At 38.3% G+C, this 26,424-nt stretch overlaps 1 protein-coding gene across 3 annotated transcripts in view; it reads left to right on the top strand.

Annotated features, from left to right (window-relative positions):
- Positions 1–26,424, top strand: part of LOC126198598 (uncharacterized) — a 236,137-nt gene that overhangs the window by 153,534 nt on the left and 56,179 nt on the right. For all 3 annotated transcript variants that reach the window (XM_049935067.1, XM_049935060.1, XM_049935052.1), the window contains exon 5: positions 16,298–16,419. In XM_049935067.1, coding sequence (XP_049791024.1) covers positions 16,298–16,419 — 122 coding nt within the window. The remainder of the gene's footprint in view (positions 1–16,297; positions 16,420–26,424) is intronic.

Genomic DNA, 26,424 nt, shown 5'->3' with positions numbered 1-26,424 from the left:
TTTCACAGGTAGCCCTGCCTTTGATGTGGCAGGAGGTACCTGTGACTGGGCTAGAGTGGGTGGTGGTGGTGGTGGTGGTGGTGGTGGTGCTGCTGCTGCTGGGAGGAGGATGTGTGGGACAGGTCTTGCATCTATGTCTGTTGCTGGGATATGTGCCATGAGGCAGTAGACCCAGATGCAAGTTCTGTCCTATACATCCTCCCAGTATCACTTGATCCAGTCTGGTCACAGGAATAACCTACCCCATCAAAGGCAGGGCTACCTGTGAAAGCAGTTATGTGATCTACAAACTAAGCTGCAACCACTGTGCTGCTTTCCATGTGGGCATGACAACTAATAAACTGTCTCTCCGCATGGATGGCTGTTGATACACTGAGGGCAAGAGACAGCTGGACCACCAAGTTGTTGAACATGCTCCCCAAAACAATGTATTTCACTTCAGTGACAGCTTCACAGCCTGTGCCATCTGGATCCTTCCTACCGGCACCAGTTTTTTTAATTGCACAGATGGGAACTCAGTGCTGCTGACCCTAATATCTATACCACACATTCTGCAGTGGTACAAGGGTTAGTCTGGGACAGTACTTCTGGATCCTCCATTATATAGGAACATTTGAAAATGCAATTAAGAATTTTTGCTTTTGCTTTACCACCACCAGTTTCAGTTAATATGCCATTCTTGAGTATCTGGACACTAATATTTCTGCCACTGGAAGCCTTGACATATGAGCAAAATTTAATTGGGATTTCTGATATGTCTGTCGACAAGATTCTAGTGTGGTATTCATTGAAGTTTTCACACATTGCGTGTTTGTGTTTCAGTCAGCTTCTCTCTCTCTCTCTCTCTCTCTCTCTCTCTCTCTCTCTCTGTGCTTCGTTTTGTACATGTTGTGCTGTAGTTTATTAATGTAGAAGTTCTTCCTCCTTCTTCTTCTACAATGATTGTGTTCATTGTTCGTATAGCTACAAATATATCTGGTTTTCTGGGTAGCGATTTTTTTTTCTAAAAGTGATGTATACGATCTTGCCAAGATTTAAATAATTGAAGTTCATCTGACACCTTACCTAGTTAACTGAACATGTTAATCTATCTACTTGTTTTAGGTACAGTATGTATATTGATAATCATTTTTACTTCAACTGCCTCAATGTCATTGATACCAATTTAAAGGTAGACAGCCTCAGAGGGTTATGTCTTTTTGTTGCCATTAGAAGAATATATTTATGTCATGTGTGATTTCCAGACTAAGCTCACTGGTAAAAAAAAAATAGTCACCCTCATAGAAGTAGTTGCAAACAATATTTAATATAGTGTAATTTTGCCCTTTGGTCGTGGTAACCACCTGGATTTGGTTAGAAAATGAGTCCACAAAATTGTACAGGTACGTCGTATACAGGTTAAGCCACTTTCTGAGGATCTGGTCGTGAAATGTCACCAAATTGTGGGTATGCTGCTGTCGCTATTTTACCTGCTGTCCAACATATCCCACAGATTTTTTATGGGATTCAAATCAGATGATTTTGCAGGCCAGTCAAGATGTAATGGGGTGGAAGAGTGTTCAGAAAACTAGTCACATATTGTTCCATCCCAATGAACTTTGCTGTTGTCTTTGTGTGCCTATGTAAGCAATGGCCTCTTGCAAGGTGACCAACTCCAAATGTTCATTGCATACAGTTCCCATCACACTGTTGTCGACTGTAATTGTGATGTGTTTCGTGCTACATTTGTTACACCACTGCGTGTAGATACACTGAACAGTCTGCCACCAAACAAGCTGAAGTTTTCTCTAAAAGTTTTGGTTTCATCTGCTGGTGAGTTTGCTGATTGATATAGAAATCATAAGTTTCACTCTGCCCGTGATATTGAGTCTTTCCCGAGTGAATATGAAATCAGCTTCAGTATCTAACTTGATGGATCTGAGTTTCTTGATTCGTATGGTGAACACACCACCTCCTATTTACTATTAGCCTGTCTTTTCTATGATGTTGTTGTTGTTGTTGTTGTTGTTATCATCATTAGTCTGAATACTGGTTTGTTGCAGCTCTCCATACTAGTCAACCCTGTGCAAGCTTCTTCATCTCTGCACAACTACTGCAACCTACAAGAATTTCAACTTGCTTGCAGTATTCAAGTCTTGGTTTCCCTGTACAAATTTTAGCCCCCATGCTCCCCTTCATTACCAAATTGACTATATCTTCATACCTCAGTATGTGTCCTACCAACAGATTCCTTCCTTTATTTCTGCCAAATATTTCTTTTTTCTCCATTCAGTTCATGACCTCCTCATTAGTTATTCCATCTACTCATCTGATTTTCAGTGTTCTCCCGCAGCGTCAGTTTCAAAAGCTTTCATTTTCTTCTTTTCTGAACTGTTTATCATCCATCTTCCAGTTCTGTACAAAGCTACAGTCCAGACATATACCTTCAGAAGAGACTTCCTAACATTTAGGTCCATATTAGTGTTAACAAATTTCTCTTTACAAATTTCTATTTTTTAGAAATGCTTTCCTCAGTATTTGTATTCTGTATTTTATATCATCTCTACTTCGGCCAGCATCAGTTATTTTTCTGCCCAAGTAATGAAACTGGTTGACTACCTTTAGTGTGTCATTTCTTAATCTTATTCTCTGTATCACCTGATTTGATTCAACTACATGTCATTATCCTGTTTTACTTTTGTTAATGTTCTTGTTATAACTGTCATTTAAGACATTATCTATTCCATTCAGCTGCTCTTCAAAGTGTTTTTCCATCTCCGACAGTATTACAATATTGCCAGCAAAGCATAGAATTTCCATTTCCCCCCTCCCCATGAACTTTAATCTCCTTTCCAAATTTCTTATTGATATTCTTTACAACTTGCTCAGTGTACAGATTGAATAACTTTGGGGTAATCTACAACTCTGCCTCGGTCCCTGTGACAAAGCAAGCTGGGATATTTTTAATTCCCCTCTTGCCCTTTTGCCATCTGCCTCCTTAAATTTGTTTTTTAAATTTTAACTAATTATCATTAACATATGTGAATATAATCCTGCATTTTCATAAAAGAGAGAGGTTGGCCCTTAGTATTAAAGAATATAACACCAGAACTAATTTTGTGCTGAGTTTTATGTATGTAATTGATTTTCCAATTTATTTTGACTATTCCTAGTTAATATCTTTCATTGATGTACAACAGGAAACTATTTTAGCAGTATGTGGTTGATCACCTGCTAACTATTAATGAGGCTTATCAGAAATTAGAACAGTAGTGCACTGGCCAAATAACTGTATATTATTGGGGGGTTGTGAAAAGTGAAAGTAAAAGACTGAAACACAACTGTGCATCTGTCGGCTACATTATTTACATTAGTCAGTGTCTGAATCCACAACCCATTTTTCACCCAGTGTAGCTATGTAGCACATCAACACGAGGACAACAAACGAAGAAAATAAAGCAGCCGAGCACTGCTCCATCCCTTCTCAGTTATTACATCCATTTTGTGTTCTGTGACTCTCATAACTTTTGTCTGTTTTCTGTACTACCTGAGACAACTTTTTGCTGTATGTATTTTATCTTTGATACCTTGAGAATGTAAGGGAGTATAGTCCATTCAATATCGCCAAAAGCTTTCTACAAATGCTATAAAAATCGGCTTGCCTTTTTTAAGCTTCAAAGCCAACTGATTTTCCCCAAGGTCAAATTCTACTAGCTTTTCCATTCTTCTGTAAACAATTTGCAACACCCCTGATGAACCGTGGACCTTGCTGAGATAGGATGCTTGTGTACCTCAGTGATGCAGATACCCATACTGTAAGTGCAATCACAATGGAGGGATATCTGTGGAGAGGCTGCCAGACAAACCTCTGGTTTCTAAACAGTGGCAGCAGCCTTTGCAGTAATTGCAAAGGCACAGTCTGGATGAGTGACTGATCTGGCTGTGTAACGTCAACCAATGTGGCCCTGTTGTGTTGATGCTGCGAATGGCTGAAAAAGGGGAAACTACAGCTGTTACTTTTCCTGAGGGCCTGCAGCTGTTCTATGTGGTTAAATGGTCATGGTATCCTCTTGGGTAAGATATTCCAGAGCTAAAAAAATCCCTTGTTTAGATCTCTGGGTGGGGACTCTCAGGAGGATGTTTTCATCAGGAAAAACAAAACTGGCACTCTATGGGTCAGAGTGTGGAATGTTAGATCCCTTAATTGGAGAGGTAGGTTAGAAAATTTAATAAGGGAATTAAACAGGTTAGTGTTGGGTATAGGGGGGTTAGTGAAGTTTGATGGCAGGGCTTTTGGTCAGGGAATACAGCGTTATAAATACAAAACAGGCTTAATGCAGGAGTAGGTCTGATAAGGAATAAGAAACACATTACAGTGTCACAGCTGTTGACTTTATAAAAGCTATGTTTATATTGTGATCGTAAACTTTCAAATATTTCCTTATGACTAACTGAACAATGAGTAGAAAAAGGGGGAATATTCTATTAATCACATAAGTATCTACACTGCAGTCAAGGGAAATGATTTTCCAAACAAGATATTGCTTCGGGAAATATCAGTTTGGTTTCTGGAGAAATGTAAGAACATGCGAGACAATACTGACCCTACGACTTCTCTCAGAAAATGGCTTAAGAAAAGGTATATCCACGTTTATAGCATTTGTAGACTTAGAGAAAGCTTTTGGCTATATTGATTGAAATTCTTAAGGAAGCAAGGGTAGAATACAGGAAAGAAAAGGTTATTCACAACCTCTACAGAAATCAGACAGCGGTCACAAGAGTCAAGAGGCATGAAAGGGAAACAGTTGTCGAAAAGGGAGTGAGAGATGCTCACTGAGCAAGTTGTAAAGGAAAACAAGGAGAAATTTGTCAGAGAAATTTAAGTTCAGGGAGAAGTGAAAAGTTTGAGATTTGCTGATGACATCGTAATTCCGTCAGAGACAGGAAATGGTATTGATGACCTTGCCATTTGGTCCCATACCCCCCCCCCCCCTGCCCCCTTCCTCAATCAATTAATCAATCAAAGACAGACGGACTTACAAGAGTGACTGAATTGAATAAAGAATGTTAAAAGGAGAATATAAGAAAATGCCAATAAAAGCAAAACAATTGTAATGGAATATAGTCAGATTAAGTTAGGTTATGTTGAAGTAATTAGATTAGGAAATGAGAGATTTGCTGTTTGAGCAGTAAAATTACTGCTGATGGCTGAAGTAAGGAGGATATAAAATGTTGACTGACAACGGCTGGGAAAGTGTTTCTGAAGGGAAACTTGTTAACATCGAATATAAATTTAAGTGTTAGGAAGTCTTTGCTGAAGGTATCTGTCTGGAGTGTAGCAATGTATGGAAATGAAACTTGGACTATAAATAGTTTAGGCAAGAAGAGAAAAAAGCTTTGGAAATGTGGTGTTACAGAATAATGCTGAAGACTAGGTGGGTAAATCACATAACTAATGAGGAAGTACTGAATATAATTGGGGGAGAAAAGAAAATTTTGGAATAACCTCTGTTCTGGGAACAATGGTGGACATTGTGAACTTCTTTGAAATATCCTTGAGCAAGATCCGTCTTCTCAGTCTTCTCCAATAGTCACTGAAATAATAAAAAGCATGACCTCAGAGCCCAACAACAGGCATCATTCATTCCAAAATCTGTTGCTGCTTTCACGCTGTTCCCTTACTGAGTTCTGTAAGATCTTCTTTGACATGTTTGATGTGATTCCCCCCACCCAACCTCATTTCAGTGGCAACATTTGGTGGACTCATGGTGAAACCTGTTGCCATTTCCCTAAGAGGGACCATTATTCGCCATACATGTGAACAGTCGATGATTCACAACAAATCCTTATCTTTTTTTGCACCTGCCCCCACTTTGCCCCTCACACTGAAACGCACACGTATTTCCTCTCAGGTAAACTGTGTTGCACTGGCACACCTTCAGTTTCAGAGGAATGTAGCACCTCAAACTTGTTTGTTAAGGGAATGTACACTGATCAGCCAGAACATTATGACCACTTACCTAGTAGCTGACATGTCCACCTGTGGCATGGATAACAGCAGTGACACATCATGGCATGGAAGCAGTAAGGCCTTGGTAGGTCACTGGAGGGAGTTGGCACCACATCTGCTCACACAAGTCGCCTAATTTCCGCAAATTCCAGGGAGAGTGGCCAATGAGCTCTGACGGCACAGTCCATCACATCCCAGATGTGTTCGATCGGGTTCAGATCTGATGAGTTGGGGGGCCAGCACATCAACTGGAACTTGCCACTCAGTTCCTTGAACCACTTCATCTGACTGATGGCCTTGCAACATGGTTCATTATCTTGTCAACAAATGTCACTGAAATTGGGAAACATGATCATCATGGAGAGGTGTACATGGTCTCAACCAGTGTATGATATTCCTTGGCTGTCATGGTGTCTTGCACGAGCTCCACTGGACCCACGGATGCCCACATGGATGTTCCCCAGAGCACAATGGAGCCACCGACAGCTTGTCTCTGTTCCACAGTACAAGTGCCAAGGAGCTGTTCCCCTGGAACATGACGGATTCGCACAATCCCATCGGCATGATGGAGGTATCAGTATTCATCATACCTTGCAATGCCCTGCCCCTGCGCCAGTGTCCAGTGCTGATGCTCACATGCCCATTTCAGTTTTAGTTGCCAATGTTGTGGTGTTAACATTGGCATATAGGTGGCCCATCGGCTGCAGAGGCTCGTCGTTAGGACTGTTCGGTGCACTGTTTGTTCACACACACTTGTACTCTGCCCGGCATTAAAGTCTGATGTTAGTTCCATCACAGTTTGCTGCCTGTCATGTTTTTTCAGTCTGCCCAGCGTATGACGTCTGACATCTGTAATGAGGGGTGGCTGCCCAATCCCACAACATCTGGACATGGTTTCACCTTGGTTTTGTCGCATATTGAAGACACTTACCATTGCACTCCTCAAACACCTGACAAGTCGTGCAGTTTCCAAAATGCTTGTGCTGAGCCTCCTGGCCATCACAACCGCCCACGGTCAAAATCGAATAGATTGCACGCCTTATTATTGATAGTAGGCCATTGGTCATAATGTTCTGGCTGATCAGTTTTTGTAGTACCATGAGTTCTCCCCACATTCTGCCTTTCCTGCACAGAGCCCTTAAACTTGCCAATGATATACTACTAGTCAAGTCAGTGAGTGATGATAAACAAGTCCTGTATTTCCTGTAGAGGAGAAAGGATCCACTGCAGTTTTTAGTTCTTGAGGGACATTTGATATATCTCGTACATGCTTACCAGTAGCCTGTCCAAAACACCCATTCACAGCAGCTTCAGACCATGTGACAGTACTTTGCGTGATTTCAAACTGCGTATGAATGATAGCTAGTGTATTCTGTGCCCAACAACATTCACATGCAGACTGTGTTGTTGGTACTGCAATGTTTTTCTGTACAGTAAACAAATAACTTTAAGTTTGCTGATCGTCTTTCAGTGTCTTGATTTGTTACCAAGGGTGAAAACATTAGTTTAAAAACTGAACAAATAAACATCTGATAAGGTGGTTTGTGCTGTAACAAGACAAATACCTGGGTGAAATTTACTTATTCCCTGATGCTACTTGTAACTTAGGGATGTGGACTTTTATTTAGTGAGCCTATCCTCGATAACTAATTCATGTAGGTAATGTTCCACATTCTGACCTTTACAAGCCAAAAACACCCAACTGACCACCATATAATCTTCTACCAATTGAGACATCAGATGCAGTATGGAAGGGCATGTGGTGACCAAGTCTCTCTTCTGGTTGTTGTAGAGTTTCTTAACCTAGGAACCATTACTGATTGGGTGAGTAGCTCCTCAGTTGGCCTCATGAGGCATAGTGCACCCGGTTCCAGTCTTCCTACCAAGGAAAAACCCCTGGCAGTACTGGAAATCGAACTCAGGTCCCTCGCCTGGCAGTCAGCCATGCTGACCACTCAGCTTCAGAGGCGGACAAGTGAGTCGTGTAACAAATATGAAAACAATGAAATTTACAAGAAGTCAGACAATATACACCATTGGTTATGGGAAAATTAAATGAAACATGATATGGCAGTTATAATATGTACAGAACACATTACAGTGTCACAGCTGTTGACTTTATAAAAGCTATGTTTATATTGTGATTGTAAACTTTCAAATATTTCCTTACGACTAACTGAACAATAAGTAGAAAAAGGGGGAATATTCTATTAATCACATAAGTATCTACACTGCAGTCAAGGTAAATGATTTTCCAAACAAGATATTGCCTACAAAAGTTGTAGAATTCACAACTTTAGGCAACAATTGTCGATTTACTACTAAGAATATTATGCACAATACAGTCTCCCGAAAATTCTGTTGAATTTATCAGGACTGCAGCTAACAACTGTTGATTTACTATAAAGAGTCTTATCCACAATACAAACTTCCAAAAATTCTCATAATATCACATAGATATACACTGAAATTTGGAGGAATGATTGTTTGAACTAGGATACTAGTGCTGGAATTAGTAGAGAACATAAATGTAGTTTACACCTTATGATACAGTATGCACTATGTTTGTCACGATACTCAGCATTCAAAAATACACAGTGTATTATATCAAACTTACAAGTTTTGAAACAATCAGTGGATAATAATTGGAAAACAACATGGCAAGCACATTTACTTCGTACATAAAATCTATATTTTTGAACTGAATTTGTGTTGTATGTTTGATCTCGCTCAGCAACGGAATAAAGAACAAGAACATTACCTTCTAATATGGGCAAATGCCATTGTAGTATTTGACCCAATTAATCCGTTACATCCTTTATACTATTAGAAAAGCTGCAAACAAATGTAGATCGTAACTCATCTCTTTTGGAGATGGGGAAAACTATTCTTTTAAGAGATAGTATCAGAATTGCTCACTCACTGGAATGAACGGAATGGACAGTGTCTTGAAAGTAGGATATAAGATGAACATCAACAAAAGAAAAACAAGGATAATGGAATGTAGTCGAATTAAGTCGGGTGATACTGAGGGAATTAGATTAGGAAATGAGACACTTAAAGTACTAAAGGAGTTTTGCTATTTGGGTAGCAAAATAACTGATGATGGTCGAAGTAGAGAGGATATAAAGTGTACACCGGCAATGGCAAGGAAAACATTTCTGAAGAAGAGAAATTTGTTAACATCGAGTACAGATTTAAGTGTCAGGAAGTCGTTTCTGAAAGTATTTGTATGGAGTGTGGCCATGCATGGAAGTGAAATATGGACGATAAATAGTTTGAACAAGAAGAGAACAGAAGCTTTCGAAATGTGGTGCTACGGAAGAATGCTGAAGATTAGATGGGTACATCACATAACTAATGAGGAGGTACTGAATAGGATTGGGGAGAAGAGGAATTTGTGGCAAAACTTGACTAGAAGAAGGGATCGGTTGGTAGGACATGTTCTGAGGCATCAAGAGATCACCAATTTAGTGTTGGAGGGCAGCGTGGAGGGTAAAAATCGTAGAGGGAAACCAAGAGATGAATACACTAAGCAGATTCAGAAGGATGTACGCTGCTGTACGTACTGGGAGATGAAGAAGCTTGCACAGGATAGAGTAGCATGGAGAGCTGCATCAAACCAGTCTCAGGACTGAAGACCACAACAACAACATACAGTGTGACAATTATTGAATTATGTGAAAAAAAGTAAATTACTTACAAACTATGGTATGCACAAACTTCATTCAATATGTAAACATTACTACAGATATTTGGATAGCAAAACTCATCCACTACTTTAAGTGAGAATACCTACTCTGAATTTTTCTATTGTTTCCTTTACTGCTTGCTCAATATACAGATTGAACAACATCGTGGAGAGGCTACAACCCTGTCTCACACCCTTCCCAACCACTGATTCCCCTTCATGCCCCTCAACCCTTATTACTGCCATCTGGTTTCTGTACAAATTGTACATAGCCTTTGGCTCCCTGATTTTACCCCTGCTGCCTTCAGAATTTGAAAGAGAGTATTCCAGTCAACGTAGGTTTGCCTTTTCTTAATCTAGCTTCTAAAATAAGTCGTAGGGTCAGTATTGCCTCACGTGTTCCCATATTTCTATGGAATCCGAACTGATCTTCCCCGAGGTTGGCTTCTACCAGTTTTTCCATTCTTCTGTAAAGAATTCGCGTTAGTATTTTGCAGCTGTGACTTATTAAACTAATAGTTTGGTAATTTTCACACCTGCCAACGCCTGCTTTCTATGGGATTGGAATTATTATATTCTTCTTGAAGTCTGAGGGTATTTCGCCTGTCTCACACATTTTGCTCACCAGATGGTAGAGTTTTCTCATAACTGGCTCCCCCAAGGCTGTTAGTAGTTCTAATAGAATGTTGTCTACTCCCGGGACCTTGTTTTGACTTAGGTTTTTCAATGCTCTATCAAACTCTTCACGCAGTATCATTTCTCCCATTTCATCTTCATCTACATCCTCTTCCATTTCTATAACATTGCCCTCAACTACATCGCCCTTGTACAGACCCTCTATATATTCCTTCCACCTTTCTGCTTTCCCTTCCTTGCTTGGAACTGCGTTTCCATCTGAGCTCTTGATATTCCGAGCTCTTGATATTCATACAAGTGGTTCTCTTTTCTCCAAAGGTCTCTTTAATTTACCTGTAGGCGGTATCTATCTTACCTCTAGTGAGATAAGCCTCTACATCCTTACATTTGTCCTCTAGCCATCCCTGCTTAGCCATTTTGCACTTCCTGTCGATCTCATTTTTGAGATGTTTGTATTCCTTTTTGCCTGCTTCATTTACTGCAATTTTATATTTTCTCCTTTCATCAATTAAGTTCAATATTTCTTCTGTCACACAAGGATTTCTACTAGCCCTCGTCTTTTTACCTACTTGATCCTCTGCTGCCATCACTACTTTATCCCTCAAAGCTACTCATTCTTTTTCTACTGTATTTCTTTCCCCCATTCATGTCAATTGTTCCCTTATGCTCTCCCTGAAACTCTGTACAACCTCTGGTTCTTTCAGTTTATCCAGGTCCCATCTCCTTAAATTCCCACCTTATTGCAGTTCCTTCATTTTTAATCTACAGTTCATAACCAATAGATTGTGGTCAGAGTCCACATCTGCCCCTGGAAATGTCTTACAATTTTAAACCTGGTTCCTAAATCTCTGTCTTACCATTATATAAGCTATCTCAAACCTGTCAGTATCTCCAGGCTTCTTCCATGTATACAACCTTCTTTTATGATTCTTCAACCAAGTATTAGCTATGATTAAGTTGTGCTCTGTGCAAAATTCCACCAGGCAGTTTCCTCTTTCATTTCTTACCCCCAATCCATATTCGCCTACTACGTTTCCTTCTCTTCCTTTTCCTACTGTGGAATTCCAGTCACCCATGACTATTAAATTTTCCTCTCCCTTCACTATCTGAATAATTTCTTTTATCTCCTCATACATTTCTTCAATTTCTTCGTCATCTGCAGAGCTAGTTGGCATTTAGACTTGTACTACTGTTGTAGGTGTGGGCTTCGTGTCTATCTTGGCCACAACAATGCGTTCGCTGTGCTGTTTGTAGTACCTTACCCGCATTCCTATTTTTTTTTATTCATTATTAAACGTATTCTTACATTACCCCTATTTGATTTTATATTTATAACCCTGTATTCACCTGACCAAAAGTCCTGCCACCGAACTTCACTAATTCCCACTACATCAAATTATAACCTATCCATTTCCCTTTTTAAATTTTCTAACCTACCTGCCCGATTAAGGGATCTGACATTCCACACTCCGATCCGCAGAACTCCAGTTTTCTTTCTCCTGATAACAACATCCTCCTGAGTAGTCCCCGCCCGGAGATCCGAATGGGGGACTATTTTACCTCCGGAATATTTTACCCAAGAGGACGCCATCATCATTTATCCATACAGTAAAGCTGCATGCCCTCGGGAAAAATTACGGCCGTAGTTTCTCTTTGCTTTCAGCCATTCGCAGTACCAGCACAGCAAGGCCGTTTTGGTTAGTGTTACCAGGCCAGATCAGTCAATCATCCAGACTGTTGCCCCTGCAACTACTAAAAAGGCTGCTGCCCCTCTTCAAGAACCATACGTTTGTGTGGCCTCTCAACAGATACCCCGCCGTTGTGGTTGCACCTACGGTACGGCTATCTGTATCGCTGAGGCACGCAAGCCTCCCCACCAACGGCAAGGTCTGTGGTTCATGGGGGGGGGTCGGGTCGGGTCACCCTGTATGTCCTTTCAAAATATGAACCGAATCAGGTACAGTGACCTGAATTATAACAGCTATGTGCTTTTCTTTTAACTTATTTTTGTGTGTGAATGGTGAGTAGTGAGTCATGAAACGAGCTAGTTCATTCCAGTGAGAGAGCAATTCTGATACTATCTCTGAAAAGAATAGTTTTCCCCATCTCCAAAAGAGATGAGTTACTATCTACATTTATTTGCAGCTTTTCTAATAGTATAAGGGATGTAACGGATTAATTGGGCCAAATACTACAATGGCATTTGCCCATATTAGAAGGTAATGTTCTTGTTCTTTATTCTGTTGTTGAGCGAGATCAAACATACAACACAAATTCAGTTCAAAAATATAGATTTTATGTATGAAGTAAATGTGCTTGCCATGTTGTTTTCCGATTATTATCCACTGATTGTTTCAAAACTTGTAAGTTTGATAGAATACACTGTGTATTTTTGAATGCTGAGTATCGTGACAAACATAGTGCATACTGTATCATAAGGTGTAAACTACATTTATGTTCTCTACTAATTCCAGCACTAGTATCCTAGTTCAAACAATCATTCCTCCAAATTTCAGTGTATATCTATGTGATATTATGAGAATTTTCGGAAGTTTGTATTGTGGATGAGACTCTTTATAGTAAATCAACAGTTGTTAGCTGCAGTCTTGATAAATTCAACAGAATTTTCGGGAGATTGTATTGTGCATAATATTCTTAGTAGTAAATCGACAATTGTTGCCTACAGTTGTGAATTCTACAACTTTTGTAGGCAATATCTTGTTTGGAAAATCATTTCCCTTGACTGCAGTGTAGATACTTATGTGATTAATAGAATATTCCCCCTTTTTCTACTCATTGTTCAGTTAGTCGTAAGGAAATATTTGAAAGTTTACGATCACAATATAAACATAGCTTTTATAAAGTCAACAGCTGTGACACTGTAATGTGTTTCTTATTCCTTATCAGACCTACTCCTGCATTAAGCCTGTTTTGTATTTATAACGCTGTATTCCCTGACCAAAAGCCCTGCCATCAAACTTCACTAACCCCCCTATACCCAACACTAACCTGTTTAATTCCCTTATTAAATTTTCTAACCTACCTCTCCAATTAAGGGATCTAACATTCCACACTCTGACCCATAGAGTGCCAGTTTTGTTTTTCCTGATGAAAACATCCTCCTGAGAGTCCCCACCCAGAGATCTAAACAAGGGATTTTTTTAGCTCTGGAATATCTTACCCAAGAGGATACCATGACCATTTAACCACATAGAACAGCTGCAGGCCCTCAGGAAAAGTAACAGCTGTAGTTTCCCCTTTTTCAGCCATTCGCAGCATCAACACAACAGGGCCACATTGGTTGACGTTACACGGCCAGATCAGTCACTCATCCAGACTGTGCCTTTGCAATTACTGCAAAGGCTGCTGCCACTGTTTAGAAACCAGAGGTTTGTCTGGCAGCCTCTCCACAGATATCCCTCCATTGTGATTGCACTTACAGTATGGGTATCTGCATCACTGAGGTACACAAGCATCCTATCTCAGCAAGGTCCACGGTTCATCAGGGGTGTTGCAAATTGTTTACAGAAGAATGGAAAAGCTAGTAGAATTTGACCTTGGGGAAAATCAGTTGGCTTTGAAGCTTAAAAAAGGCAAGCCGATTTTTATAGCATTTGTAGAAAGCTTTTGGCGATATTGAATGGACTATACTCCCTTACATTCTCAAGGTATCAAAGATAAAATACATACAGCAAAAAGTTGTCTCAGGTAGTACAGAAAACAGACAAAAGTTATGAGAGTCACAGAAAACAAAATGGATGTAATAACTGAGAAGGGATGAAGCAGTGCTCAGCTGCTTTATTTTCTTCGTTTGTTGCCCTCGTGTTGATGTGCTGCATAGCTACACTGGGTGAAAAATGGGTTGTGGATTCAGACACTGACTACTGTAAATAATGTAGCCGACAGATGCACAGTTGTGTTTCAGTCTTTTACTTTCACTTTTCACAACCCCCCAATAATATACAGTTATTTGGCCAGTGCACTACTGTTCTAATTTCTGATAAGCCTCATTAATAGTTAGCAGGTGATCAACCACATACTGCTAAAATAGTTTCCTGTTGTACATCAATGAAAGATATTAACTAGGAATAGTAAAATAAATTGGAAAATCAATTACATACATAAAACTCAGCACAAAATTAGTTCTGGTGTTATATTCTTTAATACTAAGGGCCAACCTCTCTCTTTTATGAAAATGCAGGATTATATTCACATATGTTAATGATAATTAGTTAAAATTTAAAAAACAAATTTAAGGAGGCAGATGGCAAAAGGGCAAGAGGGGAAGTAAAAATATCCCAGCTTGCTTTATCACAGGGACCGAGGCAGAGTTGTAGATTACCCCAAAGTTATTCAATCTGTACACTGAGCAAGTTGTAAAGAATATCAATAAGAAATTTGGAAAGGAGATTAAAGTTCATTGGGGGGGGGGGGGAATGGATATTCCATGCTTTGCTGGCAATATTGTAATACTGTCGGAGATGGAAAAACACTTTGAAGAGCAGCTGAATGGAATAGATAATGTCTTAAATGACAGTTATAACAAGAACATTAACAAAAGTAAAACAGGATAATGACATGTAGTTGAATCAAATCAGGTGATACAGAGAATAAGATTAAGAAATGACACACTAAAGGTAGTCAACCAGTTTCATTATTTGGGCAGAGAAATAACTGATGCTGGCTGAAGCAGAGATGATATAAAATACAGAATACAAATACTGAGGAAAGCATTTCTAAAAAATAGAAATTTGTAAAGAGAAATTTGTTAACACTAATATGGACCTAGATGTTAGGAAGTCTCTTCTGAAGGTATATGTCTGGACTGTAGCTTCGTACAGAACTGGAAGATGGATGATAAACAGTTCAGAAAAGAAGAAAATGAAAGCTTTTGAAACTGATGCTGCGGGAGAACACTGAAAATCAGATGAGTAAATGGAATAAGTAACGAGGAGCGAGCGAGCTGAGTTTTGCAGGATCTCTGTTTGGGGAATCCATGTTGATTTTTACAGAGGAGCTGTTCATTTCCCAAGAACATCTTAATTCTTGAGCATAAAACATGTTCCATAATTCTGCAACAGATTGACGTCAACAATATAGGTCTGTAATTGTGTGGATTTGTCGTACTGCCCTTCTTAAAAACGGGAATGACCTGCACTTTTTCCAGTCATTAGGTACTTTTCGTTGCCTAAGCAATCTACAATAAATTACTGCTAGAAGGGGAGCAAGTTCTTTCTCATAATCTTTATAGAATCTTATAGGTATCTCATCTGGTTCTGAAGCCTTTCCACTGCTAAGCGATTGTAGCTGCTTTTCAATTCCGCAATTGGATATCTCAATATCTGCCATTATGATGTTTGCATGACGATTGAAAGGAGGGGCAGTGTTACGATCTTCCACGGTGAAACAACTTTGGAAGATTGAATTCAATATTTTGGCCTTCTCTCTGTTACCTTCCATTTCGGTGCCGGAGTGGTCGCTGAGTGAATGAATAGTTGGTTTTGACCCACTTACTGATTTTAAATATGACCAAAATCTCTTAGGGTTTTTACTCAGTTCAGTTGACATCTTATTTTCGAAATCATAGTGATTTATCTTCTTGTCTGGCTTCTTGAACATTGTTTGGTAGGAGAGCAAGGTCATCAGCAAATTGCAAGCAGTTTAAACTTATATCACTTTTTACACTTCCAATTCTTATGTTCTTTAGGGTATCCTTGTGCCAGTCTCTCATTATACACCCCAGTGCACAGTTGAACAGTAATGATGAAAGACAGTCATCTTGTCTTAAGCCTGTTTTTCTGAGAATTGGTTGGAAATTTATCCTCCAAACTTCACTTTTGATTTGGTGATGATTAGAGTAAGTTCTACTGGTTTTGAAGTTTGTGTTTAATTACATTGAGTGTGTTAACACAAAAAAACTTATGATCTTTGAGACTTCAGTCCATAAAATTTGAATCAGTGATAATTTTTCTTTCTTTCAGATACTCAGCAGTTGTCTAAACCATTGGCACACACATCTGATAGCTGTTTATATGAAGGTTCTTCCTCTCATACCTTCAATAACTCTAGCAATGACGCTGAAAATAATTTGCAACATGAGAGAGTAAGCATTTTTTCCAATTTAACATTTATAATAAATCTTGAAAAGATAGTATGTTGGATTAATAATTAGAAATAATGTATATTAATAGGCCATATAGTTCTTATGAAGGGGCATTTACAAGAAGCATGAGAGATGTTACTACTTCTCTCTCTCTATGAGGGTAAATTATACATGTGTTCATGCTAGTGAAGCAACATTAACTGGTGAGCTGATAAGTTTATAATGTTGGTATTATGATTATTGAAATCAGATGAGACGTATCATTTGTGAATTTACCACCCCTTTTGTAGACTTTTGCTGTGACCAATATGTTATTAACATGCTTCAACTTCATTCAGCAATGAATTTCATTTGTTTTCGTACCTCAACTACAGAAAACAAATGCAAGTATTCATTTTTGTGTAAATTTTTCTATCAAACCATGTGTGTCAAATGTTGTAGTTGCCGTAGAAATCTGAAGGAAGAGGTATTCTGTGAAGACTGTGGGTTATGGTTTCATTGGGGCGAATGTAGTGGTGAGGAAACGTGGGTAGCTAAACAGGCTCTTCCATGGCAATGTAGGTTATGTAGAAAAGATAGAAAAATCACTGAACAAGAGAAAAAAATTTATGCACTTACGGCCGAATAAGAATACGCAAATTTGGAATTATGTAGGTTAAGGGAGAAAAAAAGACGGGATACTGGGAAAAAGAGGCAAGCATAGGGCAAAAATGGAAAAATGTTGAAAACGCTTTTGAAATTCAGTTAGTTTGGCTTTCTGTTTGAAGTATTAGAGGAAGGGCCGCATCCAGATGTAATTGAATGCAGGTTGAAACTGAATATTATCTTAAAGAAAAAAGACAGGTTGGGATCAAATCAGAATAGGAAAAGAAGAATTCTGCTTCTAGGTAGCAGTCATGGGAGGGTTGTAAGCCAGCAGCTTCAGAATAAATTGGGTGCACAATACCAGGTCACAAGTTTTGCGAAATCAAGTGCTAGCCTTAGCCAGGTGACAGAAAACTTAGGTCAGCTAGCAGGGACTTTGAAAAGGAAGATCAGATAATTATAGTTGGGAGACCCAAAAACAACCTGGCTATGAATCCAAGACATAGTATTAGGAGTGGCCTGGATAAAATAGGAGCAGAAACTGGACACATAGATGTAGGCTTTGTGGAGGTCTTTCAGCACCATGAATCAGCCCTGGGTAAACACTGTTGTAAGGAATGTTAAAGTTGAGCTGAGCAGGATGCTCCCGGCACCAACAAAATGTCAAGTAAGTATTGTTCCAGTTGATGCTATTGACAGATGGGGATACACTACACTTGGCCTGCACTTAAATAGGAAGGGAAAAGATAAGTTCACTTCTCTGTTTGCAGATACTGTAATGGGGCCCCCAGTCACACAAGGGATGATCCCTGTGGGTAATCGGACTTGGCAGACAGTTTTTTTTGGGTAAAGCCGAAGTCCAGGCAGACAACAATGAAGAAAAATAGAATAAAAGAAGCTTCATGTACAGTAAATGGGGATAAAGCTAATGCTAGTATCAACTCACTTCATCAAAATGTCAGGAGAATAAAAAATAAAGTATATGAGCTGTTAGTGTGTTTAGATGATCTCAAAAATAAGAATGAGTTTGATATAATTTGTCTGTGTGAACACCATGTAACAGTGGGGATGAATAATGTCAGTATCAATGGGTATAATTTAGCATTTTACACTTGCAGATTTAGCATGGATAAAGGAGGAGTTGCCATTTACACATAACAAGGGTATAAATACAAAACTGTAGAAGTAAGCAAATTTTGTGTTGATCAGCACTTTGAAGTTTTTGCATGTGAACTACAGCTAGATAATGTGGTGTTGATATTAGCAACAGTGTGCAGGTCCCTATTAGGTGATTGGGAGGTATTCATAAAAAAAGTTTGACTCCCTATTACACTGTCTGTCAGACAAAAAGAAGAAATTATTAATCTGTAGTGATTTCAATGTAAATTTTCTAAGTAATTCTGATAGGAAAAGTGAACTAGACATGTTATTAACATATTACTTAGAATCAGTGATCACTATAGCTCAAGACAGTAGCACTTTAATAGATAATCTATTCCTGCAGCAAGAGGATGTAAAACGTAACACTTGTTTTCCCTGTGATAAATGGATTATAAGACCATGATGCACAATTGATTAACTTACAAAAATGGTTCAAATGGCTCTGAGCACTATGGGACTGAACTTCTGAGGTCATCAGTCCCCTAGAACTTAGAACTACTTAAACCTAACTCACCTAAGGACATCACACACATCCATGCCCGAGGCAGGATTCGAACCTGTGACCGTAGCGGTCGTGCAGTTCCAGACTGTAGCGCCTAGAACCCCTCAGCTACTCTGGCCGGCGATTAATGTACAAAACCTAGCAGAATGTACAGTTCAGAAATCATTAAGTAAAAGTGTAGGATTGCCCAACCACTTCAGAGAAAGTTTAAGTAATGTTAATTGGGGAGATGTATATAATGAGCCAAAAGCTAATTTTAAATCCAACGTACTTCATGATAAATTTATATCCTTTTTTGAACATAGCTGTCCAAAAAAAAATTACTAAATGTAACACCAAACAGTTTTCAAAGAAACCTTGGATTACTACAGGTATTGAAGTGCCTTCAGAAGGAAAAAGAAAACTGCATGCGACAGCAAGGCTTAATAAAGACCTGGAAATAATTTTACACATAAAAATTGTTGTAATGTATTGAGAAAAGTTGGCAGAAAATCAAGAAATATGTATGTTAGAGATGAAATTAAAAGCTCTGGCAAAAAAATCAAATCAATATGGAATGTTGTTAGAAGGAAGACAAGAAAAGTAACCACTAGGGTAGGTAGTATTAGTATTAAAGAGAATGAGACCCTCTTAACCAACAGTACACAAGTAGCTAATGTATTTAACAACCATTTCTTAAGTGTAGGTGAAAAATTGGTGAGAATAGTCCAAAAACAAAAAAAACAAAAAAAAAAAAAAACCCAAGCAGTACATGGAAGAGTTAGTTTTGAGAAATTTTAGTCAGATTAATTTTCACCTAACAACATCTTCTGAAATAAGGAAAATCATTAAATCTTCAAAAAATAAATGCCCAAACAGTGTGGAGCGGTTGCAGCTGATATTCTGAGTTGCATATGTAATGCATCACTAAATCAAGGTATTTTCCCTGACAAGTTAATATAAAAATATACCATTATCAAGCCTCTCTACTAGAAAGGGGACACCACAGATGTCAATGATTAGCATCCGGTATCCATGCTTACAGCACTTTCAAAATCGTCGAGAAAGTAATACAGCCAGAGTGGTTAGCCATTTCAACAGTAATGGGATATTTAGTAAACCACATTTCGAATTTCAAAAATGCTGTTCCACTGAGAAAACAATATACAGTTTCACTGCCCAATTTAAATAGTAAAATGTCAGCAATGGGAATTTTCTGTGACTTATCCAAAACATTTGATTGTGTGAACCATGACATTATGTTACAGAAATTACAATTCTGTGGTATAAATGGAACAGCATGTGAGTGGTTTAAGTCATATCTACAGAACAGGAAGCAAAATGTTTCTTTACATTGTTTAAGTGATTTAAGGAAGTTTGCCACTTCACCTATTGGGGTGAAAATACATTAGGTGTTCCTCTGGGTTCGATCATGGGTGCCCTTCTGTTCTTGATATATCTGAATGACCTCCCTTCTAAGCTAAACTGACACTGTTTGCTGATGATACAAGCATAATTATTAATCCAGCAAAAGAAAGTCCAGTAGAAAATGACACAAATAACGTCTTTGGAAAAGTTATTAATTGGTTTTCCGTTGGTGGGTTAGCTCTGAACTCTGAAAAAACACAGTGCATCCAATTTTCTGCTGCAAGGAGTATAGTTCCTTCAATAAATATAACACATCAACAGAAGTCAGTAGCCACGGTAGAGCATACTAAGTTTTTGGGTGTACATGTAGATGAGAATCTTAATTGGAAAATTCATATTGTGGATCTCCTGAAGTGACTAGGTTCACCAACTTTTGCAATCAGAGTAATTGCCAAATTTTGAGGATATAGAAATTAGTAAACTAATACAGTTCACATAATTTCACTCTCTAATGTCATACAGAGTAATATTTTGGGGTAACCCAACACTTAGGCAAAAAGTATTCGTTGCTCAAAAGAAAGAGGTTAGAATAATGTTTGGGGTCATTGTCGCACATCTTGTAGGCATCTGTTTAAAAAGTTAGGAATTCTTACAACCACCTCACAGTACATTTACTCAATAATGAAATTTGCTCTCAACAACATGGACCATTTTAAAAACAACAGTGATATTCTTGATTATAATACCAGAAGAAGAAAGATGTACTTTATCCTCTACTTAACCTGTCTTTGGCACAGAAAGGGGTAAAATATGCTGCTGTAAAACTTTTCGATGAATTACCAGATGAAATAAGATGTCCGATAGACTGCAGTAATAGTTTCAAAAATAAATTGAAACCATATTTTCTTGACAACTCCTCCTATACTATAGATGAATTCTTGAATGGGAATAAATAAATCTATAGCTGCACTTGACACGTTCCACATCATAACGATTACTGTGAGATTGATCAGTGGAACACGTAGCTAACTAACTAATTAATTAACTAACCCCCTGTTGGGAATTGCTAGTGCAGTGACTATCTGTACACTGCTAGTATGCCAGTATTTATAAATTTGTAACTTGCTGCCACATGGTGAACATCTGACATACTGTTAGGATTGTTCTAGTGAACTTGCAGATAACTGATACCATTCTTCACTTTTCATTGTACATTGACAGTATGTTGAGATAATGTTACTTAAAATCCGTCTTGATTGCAAATTTTTTTATTCATATGACTGGTTTCGGTTCATTCAGAACCATCTTCAGATCTGATATTTCAGTTACAGGAGTAACCCGTCACGCCACGTAGCATGTGAAAGTTGTTGGATTTGGACGGGTTACTCCTGTAACTGAAATATCAGATCTGAAGACGGTTTCTGAATGAACCGAAACCGGTCATACGAAAAAAAAATTTGCAACCAAGACGGATTTTAAGTAACATTATAAAATCACTGATTGCTGTTATCCCATAAGACATTATGTCTGTTTTTACAAAGTATGTTGAGAGTTTGGCAATTGAACTGTAGAGCACACACAAAGACAAGAAGTAGTGTACTCTGCTTGGTGTGTGTCGAAGTTGAAGTGTGCTGTTGACAGTTATCAGCATCTCAGGATTTGCCCCACTTAATAGGAGTTTAGTTGTAAACTGCATAATATATTTTGCGTACAGTATACAAAGCATTCATAAATTTCCCATCACAAACTCCTGGGACAGGTAACAGCCACTGAATAGTATATAATTTGAATAGGAAACAATGTAACAAGACTTACAGGAATTGTTATCAGCCACAGGAGCAAACACATGAAACAATCCTACAACTGCTGGATACAGAATGAGAAAACTAATAAATATAATAAGAGTCAGCAAATTGCTGTTGCTTCTTCACCTATGACACTTGGCCAAGTGAAACGCATTCTTTTACTTGTTTTTTCATGTAACATGTACTTGGGTTCTTGTTCAAATCATTATCTATATCGTGGCCTCCAGTATAAAAGTAATGTAGAGATACAGTTTACAAATGAGTAATCAACTTTAATTATTTAAGTTGACAGTTATTTCTGTCCTGTTGCTTGTAAATTGAAAGTTTTTAACTGGAGTCTTTAAGATGTTATTAGGATTTGTTTCATAGTTTGCCTGTTAGAAAATGGCATAAAGCAAGATTCTGAAGAAAGCAGAAGAGTTTGGATCAATGTTTATTCAAAATTAACACAGGCAGTTAGTCTCCATAACCTCAAAAACATTTCAGATTTTAATTAAATGAAACATCAAGTTTACTGTTACCAGTCACCGTTTGAAAATAGCCTTGATTGCTTGACTGGACAAATTAACTTTAAATGCAAACATTTTAGGTTAGGTTTTACCGTGACTGTTATTGACATTAACTGAAACAACAAGTTCACTGTTACCATTTACTTTTCTATTATAACAACAGAAAAATCTGAAATACTTTAAATGCGAACATTTTAGGTTAGGCTTTACGGTGGCTGTTATTGATATTCAATGAAACAACAAGTTTACTGTTGTTCGTCGTGACTGGTAACAGTAAACTTGTTGTTTCATTTAATGTCAATAAAAGTCACCGTAAACCCTAACCTAAAATGTTCGCATTTGAAGCATTTCAGATTTTCCTGTTATCATAATAGAAAAGTAAATGAATGCGAGGTCAGATAAACCCTCGTCTTAAAGATAAAGTGATAAGTGGCATAAATACGAAAGTGATTACTGCTGATGTGTAGAAATGAAGAAGGCAAATGGGGCAAGCATGTGTGAATACAGGGATTGTTCCCAGATGTAAGGATATATAGGATTGTATTAGATGGAGGAAGATGGGATGGGGATAGGAGGATCATATAGATAGAGGGGAACACTGAAAAAACTGAACATCAAAAGGAAAAAAAAAAGAAATAAAGTGACCTTAGGATGATAAAAGGAAGTAACAAAGGAACCAAAAAAGAAGAGCTGGCTAGGAAAGCAAGGGTGGAATGGAGGCAGAGGTAGAAGAGCAGATAAAGAAGGTTCATCCTGCGGTATATTTCTCTTTTTTTTATTTGCCTAAAATTCCATTACATAGCACATATTTTAGTTTATGTTGTTATTCTGTTAGGTTTTTACAGACTTCATTTTAATTCATGATTTGTTCAAAATTGAGGATTGAATTTCAGTGTTTTGAAATTCTATTGCAGCAGGGATTTTATGGAAGTTTACAACCAAAAATTGTACCAGGCCACTCCTGTTAACTGGCCAATTATCTACTTTAATTATCATATTTGTCACTAGTTTTGTCATATACAAAGGTACTAATATCCAAAAGTTAAGCAAGATCATAAAATGAGACCATATTTTGTGAACAAGATGTCGGAGGGATTATGGAGGAAGGTAATAACTTATTAACCTAACATCAAACATACACAGTGCCCAAAACATACAGTTTGAATATAACTGATGCATTGTTAGCCACCTCAAGCAGAAACCTTGCTTTGTTGGTGACCCACAATTTATGTGACTTCGGTGAGAAAAACTGACATTTAGTGTTCATCTTTGGCACACTAGTGTAGAATATGTTAGAAATTTATCTATGTAAAACATGCACACATTTAACACATTTATTTACATATATAAGCCAACAACAAATTTCCTTTTGTGTTACATTGCGTGTGTGTGATAGGTCAAATTCGAAATTCTAGATCCTAATCTTTTACTGTTTGCTTTTATCATGTTACCACTTATGTGTATCATGATAAAGTCTGTATTTCTGAATATTTGTGAATGCTGCACAAAATTGTTACTATCTTTTCAATTGTAAATTTAATTTGTGGTTTTTAGAAGCTTTTAGCGATAGTATCCTCATCCAACAAGAACAGGGGAAACAAATACAGTAGAAGAAGAATGGGCAACTTTGAACGATGAAATTGCAAAGGCAGCAAAGGCCCAAGTAGGTAAAAAGACGAGGGCTAGTAGAAATCCTCGGGTAAGTGAAGAGATATTGAATTTAATTGATGAAAGGAGAAAATGTAAAAACGCAGTAAATCAAGCAGGCAAAAAGGAATACAAATGTCTCAAAAATGAGATCCACAGGAAATGCAAAATGGCTAAGCAGGGATGGCTAGTGGACAGATGCAAGGATGTAGAGGCATATATCACTAGGGGTAAAATAGATACTGCCTACAAGAAAATTAGAGAGACCTTTGGAGAAAAGAGAACCACTTGTATAAATATCAAGAGCTCAGATGGTTAACCAGTTCTAATCAAGGAAGGGAAAGCGGAAAGGTAGAAGGAGGATATGGAGGGTCTATACAAGGGCAATGTACGTGAGGGCAATATTATGAAAATGGAAGAGGACATAGGTGAAGATGAAATGGGAGATAGGATACTACGTGAAGAATTTGACAGAGCACTGGAAGGCCTAAGTCAAAACAAGGCCCCTGGAGTAGACAATATTCCATTAGGAATTCTAATAGCCTTGGGAGACCCTGCCCTGACAGGACTCTACCATTTGGTGAGTAAGATGTATGAGACAGGCGAGGTGCTGACAGGTGTGAAAATTACCGAACTATCAGTTTAATAAGTCACAGTTGCAAAATCCTAACACAAATTCTTTACGGACGAATGGAAAAACTGGTAGAAGCCAATCTTGGGGAAGATCAGCTTGGATTCTGTAGAAATATTGGAACACATGAGGCAATACTGACTCTACGACTTATCTTAGATGATGGATTAAGGAAAGGCAAACCTACATTTCTAGCATTTGTAGAGCAGAAGGCTATTTACAATTTGTACAGAAACCAGATTGCAGTTATAAGAGTCGAGGGGCATGAAAGGGAAGCAGTGGTTGAGAAGGGAGTGAGAAAGGGTTGTAGCCTATCCCTGATGTTATTCAATCTATTCATTGAGCAAACAGTAAAGGAAAGAAAATAAAAAATTGGAGTAGGAATTAAAATCCATGGAGAAGAAATAAAAACTTTGAGTTTGCCGATTACATTGTAATTCTGCCAGAGACAGCAAAGGACCTGGAAGAGCAGTTGAATGGAATGGACAGTATCTTGAAAGGAGGCTATATGATGAACATCAGCAAAAGGAAAATGAGGATAAGGTACATAGTGTAATTAAATAAGGTGACGGTGAGGGAATTATATTACAAAATGAGACATTTAAAGTAGTAGATAAGTTTTGCTATTTGGGGAGCAAAATAACTGATGATGGTCAGAGTAGGGAGGATATAAAATGTAGACTGGCAATGGCAAGAAAAGTGTTTCTGAAGAAGAGAAATTTGTTAACATTGAGTAGAGATTTAAGTGTCGGGAAAGTAGTTGTATGGACTGTAACAATGTATGGATGTGAAACATGGACGATGAATAGTTTAGACAAGAAGAGAATAGAAGCTTTCAAAATTTGGTGCTACGGAAGAATGCTGAAGATTAGATGGATAGATCACGTAACTAATGAGGAGGTAATGAATGGAATTAGGGAGAAGAGGACTTTGTGGCACAACGTGACTAGAAGAAGGGATCGGTTGGTAGGACATGGTCTGAGGCATCAAGGGACTACCAATTTAGTACTGGAGGGAAGTGTGTAGGGTAAAAATTGTAGAGGGATATCAAGAGATGAATACACTAGGCAAATTCAGAAGGATGTATGGTGCAGAAGTTACTTGGAAATGCAGAATCTTGCACAGGATAGAGTAGCATGGAGAGCAGCATCAAACCAGTCTGTGGACTGAAGACAACATCACAACATCCTCATCAAAAAAGAAAAAAGTATATTATTGAGTATTTCCAGATGCTGAAAAGTGTTGGTGCTTTATGCAGTGTAGTTTTGTTCAAAAAATTGTCATTCACCCCTAATTTCTGTATACAGGGTGTTACAAAAAGGTACGGCCAAACTTTCAGGAAACATTCCTCACTTACAAATAAAGAAAATATGTTATGTGGGCACATAATTTCGGTTAATTTCCATGTTAGAGCTCATTTTAGTTTCGTCAGTATGTACTGCAATTCCTCGATTCACCGCCATGATTTCATACGGGATACTCTACCAGTGCTGCTAGGACATGTGCCTTTATAGTACGACACAACATGTGGTTCATGCATGATGGAGCTCCTGCACATTTCAGTCGAAGTGTTTGTATGCTTCTCAACAACAGATTTGGTGACCGATGGATTGGTAGAGGCAGACCAATTCCATGGCCTCCACGCTCTCCTGACCTCAACCCTCTTGACTTTCATTTATGGGGGCATTTGAGAGCTCTTGTCTACGCAACCCCGGTACCAAATGTAGAGACTCTTCGTGCCCGTATTGTGGACGGCTGTGATACAATACGCCATTCTCCAGGGCTGCATCAGCACATCAGGGATTCCATGCGACGGAG

The sequence above is a fragment of the Schistocerca nitens genome, chromosome 1 (assembly GCF_023898315.1).
Source record: "Schistocerca nitens isolate TAMUIC-IGC-003100 chromosome 1, iqSchNite1.1, whole genome shotgun sequence".
Classification (NCBI taxonomy): Eukaryota; Metazoa; Arthropoda; class Insecta; order Orthoptera; family Acrididae; genus Schistocerca; species Schistocerca nitens.
This window is presented reverse-complemented; position numbering and strand designations above follow the sequence as displayed.